Below are 19,038 nucleotides of genomic sequence, written 5' to 3'. Positions count from 1 at the left end.
TGACAGTTACAAGATAGCATTGTGATAAGATTAATTAACCCGAGGAAAGGACAAGGGCTAACGGGAGAAGCCTGGGCTTATTAAATCCTGCCCCCAGTAAATCAAAGGACGCAAATCTTCGCATGATAGTGTAGACATTTCACATTGTGATACAAGGGCAATTATTATTTATTTTTTTTAACACATGAATTATCTTCCCAGTAGTCATTGATTAGACGTGGCACTTGCAGACCTGTTAAGTTTCACGATTTGGTCGGGAGACTCCCGATTTTGACCCCAATGCTCACGCCTCACGATTAGAAAGCCAAATCTCCCGATTTTCCAAAAATGTCAATTTTTTTTTTTTTTTTTAACGTTTTTGTTTGTCACCGTTTTGTAACGATACCATTCGGCCCGATTCGGAAAGTGGCCAACAACGAATAGCCTGGCCGTCTCCGACTTCCCTGCCCTCACTCCCCTTCAGAGCTGGAAAAGCCCAACCAATCATCTGACAGGGAGGGAAGAGGCGAAGCACCACCGACTTCCCAAGATGCTGGCACTAATAAACCGGCTTTTAGACTGGTTCAAGTCTTTATTTTGGAAGGAAGAGATGGCGCTGACCCTGGTCGGCCTCCAGTATTCGGGAAAAACGACGTTCGTCAACGTAATTGCCGTAAGTCTTACCTGCCAGCGATAGCTAACTAGCCTAATGCTAATAGCATTAGAGCTAATGATGGGAGAACGATGAGGAAGAAGTCGCTGCTTTACTCTGTGTTTTCGTGGATCAAACATCATGGAATATTAAACCACTGCGGTCCTACCCCCACAATATATGAATTTAAGTGAGAAAGCATATCGTTACTTACTTGAAGTTTAATCATTTAGATTCGCTATTATGCTAAAGCTAAAGTGTATACTATACACTTTATTACATTATATCATTATTACTGTGCTGAAACAAAAAATATAAAGTTTCAATTCTAGGTTACAATTCAATTAAAAAAACTGCCATGACAAAGATACTTTTAAAAACAAATACGATTAATTTTCTAAATGATGTAATTAATGTTTTTAATCTTGCTGATTTAGTCTGACGAAACCCTAATTGGAATGATGGTTGATGAGATGAAGAGGCTGCTGAGGAAGCTGATGTCCAAATTTGTGCAAATGGATGTGATCAGGAAAGCTGAGGATATCCTAGATGTTGATTACAGGAACAAGGAGAACTGGCATGACACAGGCAACATAGCAGTATCACATGATGCCAGACAATACATGGAGCAAGTTGAAGACTATCTCTGATGCCACCAAAAAGAGGTTCTTTGACAGTGTAGTTAATTTTTACACAAGTGTTGTGACCAAAATGAACTTGAAAAAAAATGGTTGCATTTTGTCTGAGCGATTGTCGCGCGCGCGGGCGTCATCGGGGTTGGCAAACAGAAATCTCCCTATTTGCAATTTCTACAACTTAACAGGTATGCACTTGGGTCATTCAGTCATTCATCCGTTTGCTCATTGATTCCGCACATGGGCTGTACTGCCCAAAACAGTGTGTTTCCTTTTTGCACTGCCCGACAGCCAGCTAACAATGAATGCACCCCCATAAACCAAAAGGATTGGTCTTTTCTTGTTTTTATGTGAGGACACCCGTCATAATATTGTGAAACTACACAAATTCAACACTCAAAATACAACAAACTGCACTATACACTTATATACACAACTATATATACACAACTATTATACAGATAGCACAACTTGCTTGAGCTATTAGCCATTGGCTAGCCTCTACAACACACTACAACTTAATAAATTTTGTACATGTGACCCTTCACCACCGAGGTATACATACACTGCCCACCCATATATTATCATACACATAAAATACTTACTTATATTTCCGAGGCAGAAACGTAACTGAAAGCATTCACGAGTGTCAGTGATACCGCCAGACACCACACTGTGAAAGAGAATGAGCTTATGACTAAAACTGTGACCAAAAAAATAGATGCAGTGAATTATTCTGACCAACAGGTGGCAGCAACGTACCGTAAATGGTCAACTGATGGCCCATATTATTGCATAAAGTCACCACATGGGCGTTGGCTGGATGTAGGTCGCATTGCTGAGAATTTCTTGTCCAAGGTACTTAGAGACCAATTGAGCAGTTCCATGACGTATAACATTGGTACAGAATCAATCACAACTAGACAGCGTTCGCGTGTGTCAGCAGATGAATAACAACTGATGTTCTGTCGTTTTGACAGAGCTGATTATTAAGGCATGTTATGTCTCACTTTATCTTTTGTCTCTCCTTTTCCTCCACTTTTTGTTATGGGAACACTATGTAGTGTTTGTGTGTCTGGCTTAACACCCTGATTTTGAACCTTGTACAGTTCTTATCCATGCTAGAGGTCAGACGGTTTAGAGTAAGTTCTTTATGTGTTTTCTTAAAGGCTGATAGGGTCCCCGTGTTAGTCAGTGCAGGGTCTAGAGCATTCCAGAAGCGGGCCCCAATGATTGGAATCGAAAATGATTTTAAAGTGGTTCCTGCATGGCTATAGACCCTACCCACGTGACGTCACTACTCCGCCCTCCTGACTGGTGCCGCCCAATTGTCCGTCAACACATCGTGTTTACCTGTTACGGCTACGTACATTCCTCCTATTTATGGTGTGTTTTTCTGCTCGTTAACATTAATAATCAAAATGGTGAAGGCGTGTGTGGCGGTCGGTTGCAATAACAGAGAAGATAGACGGAGAGACTTGAAGTTCTACCGGATTCCGAGAGACCTGGAGAAGAGAGCGAGATGGGCTGCTGCAATTCGACGAGAAAACTGGGCTCCAAACGATTACCACAGATTATGTAGTAGTCATTTTATATCTGGTAAGATGCATTTAATATATATTTAGGGGGTTTTGGGCTGACAACCACAATTAAGATAATTGCTAGGCTAATCGCCGACAACATACACGTATGTATGTAGTGAGAGTGCTATCGCTAAACCATATAAACATTAAAAGCCCTAGCTCCATTGACAAATGACATGAAATACATTAGACTTGACAGTGGATGTTAGCAAAAACAAAAGATTTTGAATTGAAAATTTCGTAACTCACCTTTCCAAGCACAAGATAGATTCCTGCCGAATTTTCGTGGACGAGGACCTGTTTCACCCAACCAGCAACAAAGTATTTATAAGCCTCCAAGCTCTTAAAGTTTTTCAAACTTTCGTGAGAATAGGCTGATTTTGTGTGGACAAGATAGTTGTAAATATCAGGGTAGCTAGCAGATGTCAGGCAAAGACGGCAAAGACAGCGGGTCGAAAAACATCGATTTAGGCATCAAATATGGATCTGGCGAATGGATAAACTGAAGCTTTTCCACATAACGCCTTTTATGCAACGCATCCAATGAGTTTACAGCGTCAGATAACACCGGGGCTTCCATGAAATGCATTATAAATTGCTCGATCAATTGAGACCATTGATAATACAGACACAAAATGACGGACAATGGGGCGGAACAATACAGCGATCACGTGATTTTGTGACGTCGGTGGGTAGGGTCTATAGTGGTTTTAAAACCTCATGGATAACTACATCACCAAAACACGGAAATCAAGCAAATCAGTGCAGCGCAGTGGCTCCACGCAGGGTATACAATTTTTGACTGGGGTAACTATATGGCACGCCACCGGTGGGCGTACGATATTCAATGAATGATGATCTTGGGAAAAAGTATAGCCTAAGCAGCCTGATTTGGAATTCCCTTCAAGAATGATGGGTAACAAAAAACGCCAATTTTCTTATTATTATAAATATTCTTATAAGTTATTTTTTTTGCTGACACTGCGTTTCGGGGTCATTAACATGTTGTGCCCTCCTGCCCCAAAAGTCAAACTCTGCCTATGCTCATTTACGTCGTACTGAAATCATTTTTGGAGATTCCGTGGGTTCCTCTGGGTTGATTTTGCAGTTTAACTACACCGTCTCCACAACGCTGGACTTCAATCGCACTTCATGTTGTTCTGTCTAAGCAGAAAGTCTGTAGCAGAAAATGTCAAAAATGACGCCACCCATGTTCCACTCAGGAAACTTGTCCATAAAATATTTTAATAGTTTTTTCATGGAATATTTTACATAGCTCTCAAACACCCAGATTCTATCTCAAGCGGCCCCTCAGTTAAGCTGATTTTGAGACCCTCTGAAAACCTTCTTGAAACCCTACTAACTCATTTTCAACCTCAGCAAGGCCAAATAAATGATCAACAAATCCTTTCCGTATTTCCCCGTGAACTTTTTGAGAGATCTAAAAGCAACTTTACTGATTTTGTGCCTGCTGCGTGTCATGAAGCAAAGTGGCCCGAACCTCTCGCTGACCTTCTTAACACCATTACACTTTCCGCTATTTCCATTTGACCGGGTCACCTCGTCTAAAGTACATCACCTGCGCGCGGCCCACAAACGGCGCCTTGTTTACGCTCTGATTGATTAACGCGATTGCATTAGCCCGCCAGACAAAGTTCAAACTGGATTTTGTGACTTTGTGGAAGTTCTCGGCGTTCCCGTCGCCGCAAAATGGAAACGACGAGCGGCTCAAATCCCGTCAGAGTTTGACGGCGGGGCGGTCGGGCGAAGTCTAGCCTGCGGCGTCCCACCTGGTTTGCCGGTGACGCGACGCCCACGTCCATCAGGCCAATTACACGCCACCAATCTTGCCGTTGCGTGCATCCGCGCATACTAAGTCGCTATTTGAGAGGTCGCCTCTTGGAATCTTAATTTAATACTCTAACGTAGGAAATAAACCTTATTTTGGGAGCTCAAAACAGGCATGAAAGCCTGATTTCAAGCTTAAAATCTTAAATTGAAACAAATTATATCTTACCATCTAATTTGCAAAGTGGATATTTAGTCTAGTAATTCTCTCATTCCATCCAGACAACTCAATTACCCACAATTCTTCTGTTTTAGGAGTGTGCGTGCTAATATTAAGGCGCTAACTGAAGAGTGGCTCATTACTCCCCTGCCATTTTACACCTGGGTTTCACTGCCAGCGTGGGTCAAAGGTCAAGGATGATTATTGATAAGCAGATGTTATGAAATCATGTATGCTAATGTAATCTTTTTTTTTTTTAAATAGTTGGTGACAAAAACAATCACGTAAACGTTGAAACAGAAAAAACATCAGGATGTGGCTGTGTTTGACGTCCAATCCATTTAGAAATGAAATCTAAAGAAATCTAAATGGATTGGGCATGTATCGCCGTCAATGTAAGCCAATGAGTTGAGAAACTATGCTTCAGTGCAAATAGAAGGAAAGATTGTCCTCCAAAAATAAGAATAGAGCACGCACGTTATGTACTAATGAACATGCGTCAAGAGTCTCTGCAGTGTGGTAGAAGCAGATGTTGTGGACTGTAAAAATAACCTGCTGTGTGCCCGTGTGTGTGCATGTATGTGTGTGTGTTGGGAAGGGAAGTGCAGGTATTCTTGGCCGACATATAAAATAGCGAGCAGGAAAGCTGTGCATGCATGTAAAAAATACAGTGGGGCAAATAAGTATTTAGTCAACCAGCATTAGTGCAAGTTCTCCTACTTGAAAATATTATAGAGGCCTGTAATTGTCAACATGGGTAAACCTCAACCATGAGAGACAGAACCCCCAGAAAATCACATTTTTTTATTTTTAAAGCATTTATTTGCAAATCATGGTGGAAAATAAGTATTTGGTCAATACCAAAAGTTCATCTCAATACTTTGTTATCAGGGCTGTCAAACGATTAAAATTTTTAATCGAGTTAATTACAGCTTAAAAATTAATTAATCGTAATTAATCGCAATTAATCGCAATTCAAACCATCTCTAAAATATGCCATATTTTTATGTAAATTATTGTTGGAATGGAAAGATAAGACACACGACGGATATATACATACTACATACTGTACATCAGTACTGTATTTGTTTATTGTAACAATAAGTCCACAAATGGCATTATTAACATTCTTTCTGTTAAAGTGATCCACGGATAGAAAGACTTGTAGTTCTTAAACGATAAATGTTATAGTTACAAGTTATAGTAATTTTATATTAAAACCCCTCTTCATGTTTTCGTTTTAATAAAATTTGTAAAATTTTCAATCAAAAGTAGAGTTAATATAATAATAATAAGAATAAAAATAACAATAATAAAAATAGAGTGAAAAGTTTTACGTGTATTTTGCATAGCTATAATTATATGGAATGCCAGTTTATTTTGCATTGTTGTTAACTGTGTGTCAGAATAGGGCCTCATTACTATAGACTGAAGTGCTTTTCTTTTTGAGAACTTTTTTTTTTTTTTTTGAGAGATAGGAATATTATTTTTGTTGTGCTTTCACTAAACGATACTTATGTTTGTTGTGAAGGAGAAGCTTATGCCAATAAACAGCGCGGTCCAAAGAACGCCTGTGTCCACTCGCCTTTACTGTATAACATATATCTGTACATATCTTACCCAAAATAAAACAAGAGACACATAATTGCCACTAAAGGAAAGAAAACTTACCGAAATATGTGTGGAGCACAAATAGCAATTTGCATTGCATTGTGAATACAGCATATACGTCTCACAACTACTAATTCTCCCACGTTTAGAAGACATAACATGAGTATGGAACGGCGCTGCCCCCAAGCGGCCGGTGGCATTCTCTTCACTCTTAATGTCCATAAACGGCCTCATTGTAATTTTTGAGGTAATATGCCAGCGGGTCATTCATTGCATGCGTTAATTGCGTCAAATATTTTAACGTGATTAATTTAAAAAATTAATTAACGCCCGTTAACGCGATAATTTTGACAGCCCTATTTGTTAAGTACCCTTTGTTAGCAATAACGGAGGCCAAACGTTTTCTGTAACTCTTCACAAGCTTTTCACACACTGTTGCTGGTATTTTGGTCCATTCCTCTATGCAGACCTCCTCTAGAGCAGTGATGTTTTGGGGCTGTCGTTGGGCAACACGGACTTTCAACTCCTTCCTCACCCCGTGGCGTCATAATTATAACAAGAACGGTGAGCAAATATCCCAGAACCATCCTGGGGGACCTAGTGAATGACCTACAGAGAGCTGGGACCACATTAACAAAGGCTACTATCAGTAACACAATGCGCCACCAGGGACTCAAATCCTGCACTGCCAGACGTGGCCCTCTGCTGAAGAAATTACACGTCCAGGCCCATCTGCGGTTCACTAGTGAACATTTGGATGATCCAGAAGAGGACTGGGAGAATGTGTTATTGTCAGGTGAAACCAACAAAGAACTTTTTGGTAGAAACACAAGTTCTCGTGTTTGGAGGAAAAAGAATACTGAATTGCACCATACCCACTGTGAAGCATATTCTCTAATATTTTCAAGTGGGAGAACTTGCACAATTAGTGGTTGACTAAATACTTATTTGCCCCACTGTATCTACCTAGGATAGAATACAAAAACTCCATGTAGCATGTATCACTGCGTGTCAAGACACGGCTGTGAATGTTCACAGCTGGATTTTTTAGGGATTTTATGGGTGAAACATGGTAATATAACAAGGGTCGCGATGCAGAAATCGCAGACATCAAGGAGTGGTTGAGATGTTCTTTTTCATATATTTACCCTTTTAAACGTTTAATTCAATTTTAGTTTGGATCGGTTATTTATCATCTAACATATTGGAGAAAATGCGACAGTAACAAAAAATAAATAAAAATACAATTAAGCGATAGTTATGAGGTAAATACAGTGGGGCAAATATACTATTTGTGCAAGTTCTCCCACTTGAAAATATTAGGGAGGCCTGTAATTGTCAACATGGGGAAACCTCAACCATGAGAGACAAAATGTGGGGGAAAAAAACTGAAAATCACATTGTTTGATTTTTAAAGAATTTATTTGCAAATCATGGTGGAAAATAAGTATTTGGGCAATACCAAAAGTTCATCTCAATATTTTGTTATATACCCTTTGTTGGCAATAACAGAGGCCAAACGTTTTCTGTAACTCTTCACAAGCTTTTCACACACAGTGGCTGGCATTTTGGCCCATTCCTTAATGCAGATCTCCTCTAGAGCAGTGATGTTTTGGAGCTGTCGTTGGGCAACACGGACTTTCAACTCCCTCCACAGATTTTCTATGGGGTTGAGATCTGGAGACTGGCTAGGCCACTCCAGGACCTTGAAATGCTTCTTACGAAGCCACTCCTTTGTTGCCCTGGCTGTGTGTTTGGGATCATTGTCATGCTGAAAGACCCAGCCACGTCTCATCTTCAATGCGCTTGCTGATGGAAGGAGATTTTGACACAAAATCTTTCGATACATGCCCCCATTCAATCTTTCCTTTACACAGATCAGTCGTCCTGGTCCCTTTGCAGAAAAACAGCCACAAAGCATGATGTTTCCACCCCCATTCTTCACAGTGGGTATGGTGTTCTTCGGATGCAATTCAGTATTCTTTCTCCTCCAAGCACGAGAACCTGTGTTTCTACCAAAAAGTTCTATTTTGGTTTCATCTGACCATAACGCATTCTCCCAGTTCTCTTCTGCATCATCCAAATGCTCTCTAGCGAACTGCAGATGGGCCTGGACGTGTACTTTCTTTAGCAGGGGGACACGTCTGGCAGTGCAGGATTTGAGTCCCTGGCGGCGCATTGTGTTACTGATAGTAGCCTTTGTTACTGTGGTCCCACCTCTCTGTAGGTCATTCACTAGGTCCCTCCGTGTGATTCTGGGATTTTTGCTCACCGTTCTTGTTATCATTTTGACGCTACGGGGTGAAATCTTGCATTGAGCCCCAGATCGAGGGAGATTATCAGTGGTCTTGTATGTCTTTCTTTTTCTAATAATTGCTCCCACAGTTGATTTCTTTACACCAAGCGTTTTACCTATTGCAGATTCAGTCTTCCCAGCCTGGTGCAGGTCTACAATTTTGTCTCTGGTGTCCTTCGACACCTCTTTGGTCTTGGCCATAGTAAAGTTTGGAGTGTAACTGACTGAAGTTGTGGACAGGTGTCTTTTATACCTTTTATACTTTTATACCGATAATGATTTAAAACATGTGTCCTTAATACAGGTGAAGAGTGGAGCCTCGTTAGACCTCGTCAGAAGAAGTTAGACCTCTTTGACAGCCAGAAATCTTGCTTGTTTGTAGGTGACCAAATACTTATTTTCCACTCTAATTTGGAAATAAATTATTTAAAAATCAAAAAATGTGATTTTCTGTTTTTTTTTCCACATTCTGTCACTCATGGTTGAGGTTTACCCATGTTGACAATTACAGGCCTCTCTATTCTTTTCAAGGTGGAGAACTTGCACAATTGGTGGTTGACTAAATACTTATTTGCCCCACTGTATATGCATTGGATTCAAAACCGATGCATTCTAAAAAGTTGGACGATGAATATTTTGCTAATGCTAATGCCACAACATTGTCACATGCATCTCATGATGTAAAATGTTCTCAGACATCTGTCTCAATCTGGGTACGGCATAATTTGCGTATTGCATAGGCCTATACTGTACAATATTTGCACTGTTGCATCAAAATCTATGCACAAACTGTCATTTGCACCATCATATAAAGTCAGCCATCTGCCTCCTTGTCGGAGTACGGTAAATCGTTACGCACTGTTATATTACCATTACATCACCTCTTTCTGCTACTCACTCATTCACTTCATTCCCAATCTGTGTACCCTTTGTTTTTATATTAGCCTTATTGTAATTTTGGTTAATGTGTTGCACGTGATGGCAAAGCTTTAAAGCTCGTTGTACTCTGTATCTTGACAATAAAGGCTTTGTATTGTATCCTAGGTAGATATTAGCCAGTGGTGGATGCTGGTCTTTCAATGAGGGGAAGCTTAAAGTGTGTCTGCCTGTGAGTGTTTTATGATAGTGGAGGCGCTCAGCGGCATCCGCTGCTTGGTAGGCAAAGAAACTAGAGCGCCAGAAGTCAAGTCTTCAAACACAAGTAGCTACAGTGTATCACAAAAGTGAGTACACTCCTCACATTTCTGCAGATATATAAGTATATCTTTTCATGGGACAGCACTGTCAAAATGACACTTTGACACAATGAAAAGTATTCTGTGTGCAGCTTATATAATTGAGTTAATTTATTTTCCCCTCAAAATATAGCCATTAATATCTAAACCCCTGGCAACAAAAGTGAGTACACCCCTTAGTAAATACCAAGTGCGTAGGTTTGCATCGGGACGGTAGGGACATAACACTACCAACTTTTCAGGATGCTAAAATTGTCCCCATCAACTTTTAAGCAAATTTATTCGCATTATATAATGAGTTCAGTTATATAGGGCATTTAGATTGTCTTCCCATATGTTGTAAGGATAGAAGTGACCCTACCATTATTAAGTAAATTATTTTCATTATATTTATGTTTGCAAATAAAAAGTTTTTGAAAACAAAGGTTTGAATTGAACTGTGTAACACCTGGACCAATGCTCGTAAACGTTATTACCAGTCGATACGGATTTATTTTGCATTGCTCATTTAGCCTATCAACTAATTAGGTTCATATTCGTGAAAAATGTTCATCCAATCTGTTTGGTCTTATTAATGTCCTGTCCCCAGCAAAAAGTGTACATGCAGGTTATGCTGTTATATCGTCCCTACTAATGTTGAGACTATACCTACGCCCTTGGTAAATACGTACATCCCTAAATGTCCAATTTGAGTACTGCTTGTCATTTTCCCTCCAAAATGTCACGTGACTCGTTACAGGAGTGCTGTCAGCATTGCTGCAGAGATTGAAGAAGTGGGGGGTCAACCTATTAGTGCTCAGACCATACGCCGCACTCTACATCAAAATTGGTGTGCATGGCTGTCACCCCAGGAGGAAGCCTCTTCTGAAGACGGTACACAAGAAAGGCCGCAAAGAGTTTGCTGAAGACATGTCAACAAAGCACATGGATTACTGGAACCATGTCCTGTGGTCTGATGAGACGGGAGGGCTTTCTTGTGTACCGTCTTCAGAAGAGGCTTCCTCCTGGGGCATTTTTGTGCAACTTACAGTGGTATGAAAAAGTATCTGAACCTTTTGGAATTTCTCACATTTCTGCATAAAATCACCATCAAATGTGATTTGATCTTTGTCAAAATCACACAGATGAAAATACAGTGTCTCGGCCAAAATATTAAAATATGAAAACCTTTAAGTGTTTGGGTGCTTTTATTTAAAGGGGAACTGAAGAGCTTTTCAGATTTCGCTCTCAAGTGTTTTACTCAGTTGAATTGTATTAAATGCGTCATTCGCTCTCTCAAAAAGTCACATAAAAAAAATAATAATAATTGACCGCGTAGTTTTTGAGTTATGGCCATAGCAACACCATAGCAACGAGGGACGCGCCGTCCTGCCGACCCCTACCTCGTGACGTAACTTCCAGGAAGCCTCGCCACCACTCTGAACACGGAAATATAGCACCACGCTATCCTCGCCATATATTGCAAACATTTTCTGGGTTTTACTCGCGGGATTCGTCATGCCATCTCGATGTGTAGCGATATGAATTACTCACAGGAAGATTCGAGACTCTAGGAGTGGTCCAAAAAAAAACTTCTCCTGCAAAGGTTTGGACCGTTTTTGTTAGCATGCATACAGGTCCCCAATCGGCTCATTGTTTTCATCATTTCAGCCACGACAGCTTTGAAAACCTACAACAATGCAACCTTGGTTTTCCAGGTTTTTTTTTTTTTTTTTATAAACGAGGGGGACTCCTACTGCCAGTTTGTTGAAGTGCGACATTTTTTTTTTTTTTTTTTGCTGTTGGCCTGTCATAAGTAGATAGGTTGGCTGACATGTCGTCTACTCATGTGATTTTATTTCTATATCAATAGGTGTTATGTAAATTCAAATGTCCCCAGCACCAAATAGGTCCTTGGCTCGTTGTTTTTTATATTTCAACATCAAGGTCTGCCTATTTGAAGAGGTAACAATAGCATCAAATAGATGCTGCTATGACTGGGGCATTATTATTTGATCACCAAGAAATTATTATTAAATTAAAATTAGGATTCATCCAATATTTTCATGCTGCTGTGATTTTTTTTTTTTTTCCCTCCAGGAAGCCAAACATAAAAAATTAAGTGCGGAAACCCTCAACACGATGAAAAAAGCGTTGCAAGTCAGTTGCCACCCAGTTTCCCAAAATCAAGAGAGAGTGGGTCGAGTCATATGATGACCCAAGTGATGCGGTGTCCAGCGATGACGACTGAAGAGATCCTATGAGGCCTGCCAGATGCTGAATTTCTTCCGTCTGCGACATCAGATGACGATGATTTAGGAGAAATAAATGTAGCAAATTTTGATGACATGAAATCATAAACTAGTCATACATACAGTACACATTTTTTTAAAAGAAAAATCAAGTTACCTTCATATTTTAATGATAATGCATTATCTTTGTATAGAGAACACTTCATGCTACAGAAAAGAGTAAATACATATTTCCCACTGCCATTATCATTTTTCAATGTTCCGCTAGTCCGTTGCTATCCTAACTTTGTGTTGCTTACTAAAATTATGCTCTTTGATGTGTGCCGTTGTGTGCTTGGTATAACATGTTGTGTCACAATCTGACAACGAAAGCTAATGCTGATTCAACATAAACCTGGTATCATTTATTATTGCGGCCTATTGAATATTTTTTCAGAATGTAATATAATTACAATATATTATATACCAATAGAATACATTAAACAGTCAACAAAATGTGTCAATGTTGTTAACAATTTATGGTTTTATTTTTTTAATGAAATTCATGCCCCTGTCAGTGCTTCAGCCTCCGCAAGTTTGGCTCTCACGTCTGGGATGTCCTGATGACACAGGCATACTCTTGGAAGGGTAATTACTTGACGGTTTACAGCAACACCTGGAAAATAAAATGGTTCTGTCATTTATTTTGAAATATCAATAACATATCATTCATTTAGCCACATTTGGGCTAGCTTGATCATATTTAGATCGGTAGGAGCTGTCCCATTACCTAATATCCAGTTTTAGCTATGTGTAGAGCATTCATTTAGCCACATTTGGGCTAGCTTTATCATATTTAGATCGGTAGGAGCTGTCCCATTACCTAATATCCAGTTTTAGCTATGTGTAGAGCATTCATTTAGCCACATTTGGGCTAGCTTTATCATATTTAGATCGGTAGGAGCTGTCCCATTACCTAATATCCAGTTTTAGCTATGTGTACAGCATGGAAAAATATACAACCATGTAATCGCATTCTAATAAAAAAATCATGATGCTGGACTTACCACTCACTCTCCCGTTCGTGAAATGTCGAGCTGTCAATTGGCGTCATGACGCCATCTGCTGTGTCAAGTAAATCGCCGTCATCTGACGCCTCAGGTTCAAACATGTAGGGATTAATTGTAGTTCATCTTTCCTGGGAGCCTTTGCCATCGGTAGCGTCACGAAAGAGCGATCCTGAATGGTTACCTTTGGTGGAAATATCACTGACATCGTTGTTGCTGCTATGTTAGCTGTGGGTAGTCTTCTGTTGCCTACGTCACACTTCCGGGTTTGCGAAGGGACCATTAACGGAGTGCAAAAAAACTAAAAAAACGCAAATTATCCTTACAATTACGTGTTGATAATGTCATGGTTGTTTTGACGAACTTGTCCCAAGTTTATATTCATAAAATTACACCAAAATCCGGAAAGGTCTTCAGTTGCCCTTTAAAGGAGACACTGTTTTTTTCCATCTGTGTGATTTTTGACAAAGATCAGATCACATTTGATGGTGATTTTATGCAGAAATGTGAGAAATTCCAAAAAAGGTTCAGATACTTTTTTATACCACTGTAGGTATTTATTCTGTAAGGAATTGTTGCCAAAAGCTTACCATTACCCACTGTCAGACAATCTGTCATTGTTTCGATGTTGTAATTTACTGTTGTCCACAACTGAGGTGGAAAAAGTAGCAATAAATTATAATATTGCACAGTAAAATTTGCTCTTGTGTATACTTTAAAATTTTACGTATATCTCATAATAGAATTATCCACTTGACATTATCGATCATTGGTTGGAAGGAAAAGGAAATTATTTGGAGTGGTCAATTGCAAAAACACTACTGAGGGGACTTTGGATGCAACTAAGTTGTTAAAAAAAAAGTTTACCTCAGATTTTATAAAGAACTTTTTAAAAATGTATTTAAAAAAAAAAAAAAAAAAAACAGACACAAACACAAAAAAGGTTCAGGACCTTAAGGGTTACATAATACAGATTTTAAATCTAGCAGGACAGATGTTAATTTCATTGTAGTATTTTTTTGTATTAAATATACATTGCTAATTATAGTTTTTCCATGTGTTTGTATCACTAAAATATGTAATTAATTCGGGTTTTAGTAAAATTATGGTAATAATTAGAATATTAATTAAAAAAAAAAAATCTTTTTTCACATACAAAAAAAAATATTCAAGAAGGTAATAGGCCCAGCTGGCTCAACCATTGAGGCTTCCCTTATTTTTTTCAGGGAGTTGGCAACACTAATTGTAGCAGCCTTACTTTGAATACAAGGTTAAATCTCAAATTAGGCATTCAATCCCAAAGTTAGTCTTTGAAGCCAAGGTGATGTCGTAAGCATGTAAAAATAACCTGCCGATTAACGTGTGAGCGCAGGTATTTTCCGCCTCCATTTCAAGCCTTAAAATAGCCAATCATCCATTAGTCTCTTTTTCCCCGCATTGTCACACACTATCTGCATTCACAAACGTGCTGGGAATTACCAAACCCCTTCCAAAAACATGCATTAGCCTCCCCCACCTCGGCGACCGCTCTTTTTTTTCCCGGCGCGGGAACACGGCGAACGTCGCTAGGCGGCTAACCTGGCAGCTAACCTGGCAAGAAAAGCCAGCACGTTATCACGCGCGCACACGTGGCCCGCGCCGACATTAAGCCGCGTTCAATCCCCGCGCCTTCGGAAAAGGTGCCACAGGATTTCACGCCGTACCCCCCGAATCTGTGAAAAAATAAACTCCGGTATTGCTTTCCCGCAGATTTGCTTGTTTTTACGCAGAAACGCGCAAAACAATGCGCTGAGTCATGCTTCCTTTTGTTTGTTTTATATTTCCCGGGGTTTCTTTCTTTTTTTGTTTTTTTGTTTTTACGCGGATTGGTGTTGTCGCCCCCCGCTGACACGTACACGCCGTCGCTGTTGTTGGCGGGGACGCGACAGAGGGGCTTACACGCCCCGAGAGCTTCTCCAAGCTAAGCCGCTAATAATTCCCGCGCTGGCCGAGACAAAAGCTCGGACAAAGTGATGAATGCCGGGTGATGATAATGCGGTGGGCGGCTTTATCCGAGGGGGGTGACGGGACATCCTTTAGTTAACTCTTTGGCTGCCATTGACGGCAATCGACGTCCAATCCACTTTGATCGGGAGGCTATTGAATGATTGCTTCGAGACCCTCCCAGTCGAAATGGATTGGACGTTAATTGTCGTATTATTAATTAGCTTTACTAACTACCACAACATGTACTCTATGGCAGTGAATGGGTTAATCAGAATTTTAAACATTTACATAAGGAGGAACACATATGTACTAAAAATGTATTGATAAAAAAAAAAAACATTGTATACATCAAAATATGATCATTAGAATATGAATGAATGAATTAATCTTAAAATTAGAAAATCCTAAAATTGAAAAAAAACTACAAAAATGCATACTCAGTATATATATATATATATATATTATATATATATATTATATATATGTATATGCATATTTACACATACACAGTGGGGCAAATAAGTATTTAGTCAACCACCAATTGTGCAAGTTCTCCTACTTGAAAAGATTAGAGAGGCCTGTAATTGTCAACATGGGTAAACCTCAACCATGAGAGACAGAACGTGGAAAAGAAAATGGAAAATTACATTGTTTGATTTTTAAAGAATTTATATCCAAATTAGAGTGGAAAATAAGTATTTGGTCACCTACAAACAAGTAAGATTTCTGGCTGTCAAAGAGGTTTAACTTCTTCTAACGAGGTCTAATGAGGCTCCACTCGTTACCTGTATTAATGGCACCTGTTTTAACTCATTATCAGTATGAAAGACACCTGTCCACAACTTCAGTCAGTCACACTCCAAACTCCACTATGGCTAAGACCAAAGAGCTGTCAAAGGACACCAGACACAAAATTGTAGACCTGCACCTAGCTGGGAAGACTGAATCTGCGATAAGTAAAATGCTTGATGTAAAGAAATCAACTGTGGGAACAATGATTAAAAAATGGAAGACATAGAAGACCACTGATAATCTCCCTCGATCTGGGGCTCCATGCAAGATCTCACCCCATGGCGTCAAAATGTTAAAAGTTAATACCAAAAGTTCATCTCAATACTTTGTTATGTAACCTTTGTTGGCAATAACGGAGGCCAGACGTTTTCTGTAACTCTTCACAAGCTTTTCACACACTGTTGCTGGTATTTTGGCCCATTCCTCCATGCGGATCTCCTCTAGAGCAGTGATGTTATGGGGCTGTCGTTGGGAAACATGGACTTACAAACCCCCTCCACAAATTTTCTATGGGATTGAGATCTGGAGACTAGCTAGGCCACTCCAGGACCTTGAAATGCTTCTTACGAAGCCACTCCTTTGTTGCCCTGGCTGTGTGTTTGGGATCATTCTCATGCTGAAAGACCCAGCCACGTCTCATCTTCAATGCTTGCTGATGGAAGATTTTCACTCAAAAGCTCTTGATACATGGCCCCATTCATTCTTTCCTTTACACATATCAGTCGTCCTGGTCTCTTTGCAGAAAAACAGCCCCAAAGCATGATGTTTCCACCCCCATGCTTCACAGTGGGTATGGTGTTCTTCGAATGCAATTCAGTATTCTTTCTCCTCCAAACACGAGAACCTGTGTTTCTAACAAAAAGTTCTATTTTGGTTTCATCTGACCATAACACATTCTCCCAGTCCTCTTCTGGATCATCCAAATGCTCTCTAGCGAACCGCAGATGGGCCTGGACGTGTACTTTCTTTAGCAGGGGGACACGTCTGGCAGTGCAGGATTTGAGTCCCTGGCGGCGCATTGTGTTACTGATAGTAGCCTTTGTTACTGTGGTACCAGCTCTCTGTAGGTCATACACTAGGTCCCCCGTGTGGTTCTGGGATTTTTGCTTACCGTTCTTGTTATCATTTTGACGCCAAGGGGTGAAATCTTGCATGGAGCCCCAGATCGAGGGAGATTATCAGTGGTCTTGTATGTCTTCCATTTTCTGATAATTGCTCCCACAGTTGATTTTTTTACACCAAGCGTTTTACCTATTGCAGATTCAGTCTTCCCAGCCTGGTGCAGGTCTAAAATTTTGTCTCTGGTGTCCTTCGACAGCTCTTTGGTCTTGGCCATAGTGGAGTTTGGATTGTGACTGACTGAAGTTGTGGACAGGTGTCTTTTATACCGATAATGAGTTGAAACAGGTGTCATTAATACAGGTAACGAGTGGAGCCTTGTTAGACCTCGTTAGAAGAAGTTAGACCTCTTTGACAGCCAGAAATCTTGCTTGTTTGTAGGTGATCAAATACTTATTATCCTCTCTAATTTGGAAATATATTCTTTAAAAATCAAACGATGTGATTTTCTGTTTTTTTTTCCACATTCTGTCTCCCATGGTTGAGGTTTACCCATGTTGACAACTGCAGGCCTCTTTAAACTTTTCAAGTAGGAGAACTTGAACAATTGGTGGTTGACTAAATACTTATTTGCCCCACTGTATGAAGTGTATACTGTATATATTGTATACATTAGAGTGTATATGTTAGACCTCTTTTTTTTCCTGAATGTACTTACTCTTGTTTTGTGATGCATGCTTTTATTTTGGCGCAGGAATTGTAGAACAGGAAGCGAGTGCATGTACAGACGCTCCCGCCCACCCAACACACGCACACACAGAGCAGCTGAGTGACAAAGGAGACAGCCTGCGCGCAGATTTGTTGCTTGTGAAGCATCCAGAGGCGAAGGCTGTATATAACCCCTTTTGTACTGTTTATTGTGAGTTCTCAATTGTGGTGGAATATATGAGGGGAGTTGATGTGATTGTTTTTAATGATGTGCTGACGCTAACTGATACATGCTAATCATTTGTTATTGCTGTATCAGCAGCTACTTGTAAACGGAAATTTGAATTGCTGTTATTGAAGATGAGACTGATTTCATTTCATTTTAGTTTCATTCTGCAAGTGTCAATGTCATGAGCAGATGAATAAAAGCAGCAAACCACACGGGCGTCTGACATCGTCATTTCGGAGCTTAGCTCACTGTCTAGCTAGGACTTACTGTAGCTCCGTCTTGGCCAGGATAGTACAATGACGTATGCTACATGTTTTTGGATAGTCCCCCCCCCCCCCCCCCCCCCCAATTTAGAGGGTGTTTGAGGTATTTAAAGGGTTAATACCGATTTACGAGGAAATCCGGGCTACATCGTTAGTGCAGGAGCGGTACTCGTTCGTAAACCAGGAACTACCTATATTAATAAATTCCTCATTATCTCATTTGCTCCCAAAAACGTATGAATACATTCTATTTTTGTTTCAGTGTCCCAAAAACGTATTTATACGTCTTTTATGTTTTTTCTCACAAGAGACATCTCTAGGTTCTGATGCCACTTCGCTCCAAAGCACAATGCTCAAAATCCATTTTAAAGCAACAAAACTGGCCACTGGAGGGCAGTAGCGCATTTGGTAAGAACTCATACCGGACCATGAAGTGAAGTGAATGAAGAGAAATAGCCAGGAAACGGAACTTGGAAGAAGTAAGAAGCGTGAGAAAAATGTGGAAAACGATGTAAAACACAAGGCAAACGACACTGGAGGAGTGTTTGGAAAGAAAACGACACAATCTTTAAAGAAAGATTTTTAAAAATCTATCCTGATGAGACAGGCGGTGATGAGGGGAAAGTTTACCCCGTCTGCCGAGACAGCCACGGCCACAGCGTCATCTCTCAGTTCAATAGTTTAGTTATGTGTAGATAAACTGTTACTTTGCTATCAAAAGCTTT

The 19,038-nt window shown here is 40.0% G+C and overlaps 1 protein-coding gene across 2 annotated transcripts; it reads left to right on the top strand.

The window, feature by feature from the left end:
- Window positions 1–240: 240 nt before the first annotated feature.
- LOC130915041 (ADP-ribosylation factor-like protein 8B-A) lies at window positions 241–18,149 on the top strand. Of its 2 annotated transcripts, none has more exons than XR_009063046.1 (2): window positions 241–652; window positions 17,868–18,149. XR_009063046.1 is itself a non-coding variant. In XM_057834724.1 (2 exons), the coding sequence occupies exons 1-2, from the start codon at window positions 530–532 to the stop codon at window positions 1,279–1,281; spliced, it is 336 nt and encodes a 111-aa protein (XP_057690707.1). In that variant the 5' UTR covers window positions 241–529; the 3' UTR covers window positions 1,282–1,421. The 2 variants fall into 2 exon arrangements, 1 of the variants encoding a protein (XP_057690707.1); XM_057834724.1 differs by lacking the exon at window positions 17,868–18,149 and adding an exon at window positions 1,069–1,421.
- Window positions 18,150–19,038: the final 889 nt, after the last annotated feature.

This window comes from Corythoichthys intestinalis, chromosome 4 (genome assembly GCF_030265065.1).
Source record: "Corythoichthys intestinalis isolate RoL2023-P3 chromosome 4, ASM3026506v1, whole genome shotgun sequence".
In the NCBI taxonomy this organism is placed as follows: domain Eukaryota; kingdom Metazoa; phylum Chordata; class Actinopteri; order Syngnathiformes; family Syngnathidae; genus Corythoichthys; species Corythoichthys intestinalis.
Note: the sequence above shows the minus strand (reverse complement) of the source record. Positions and strands in the feature narration are given on the sequence as shown.

Coding starts and splice junctions, on each gene's coding strand:
- LOC130915041 (XM_057834724.1), top strand. CDS start 530: ATGCTGGCACTAATAAACCGGCTTTTAGACTGGTTCAAGTCTTTATTT. Junction 653..1,068: donor CGTTCGTCAACGTAATTGCC/GTAAGTCTTACC, acceptor TTGCTGATTTAG/TCTGACGAAACCCTAATTGG.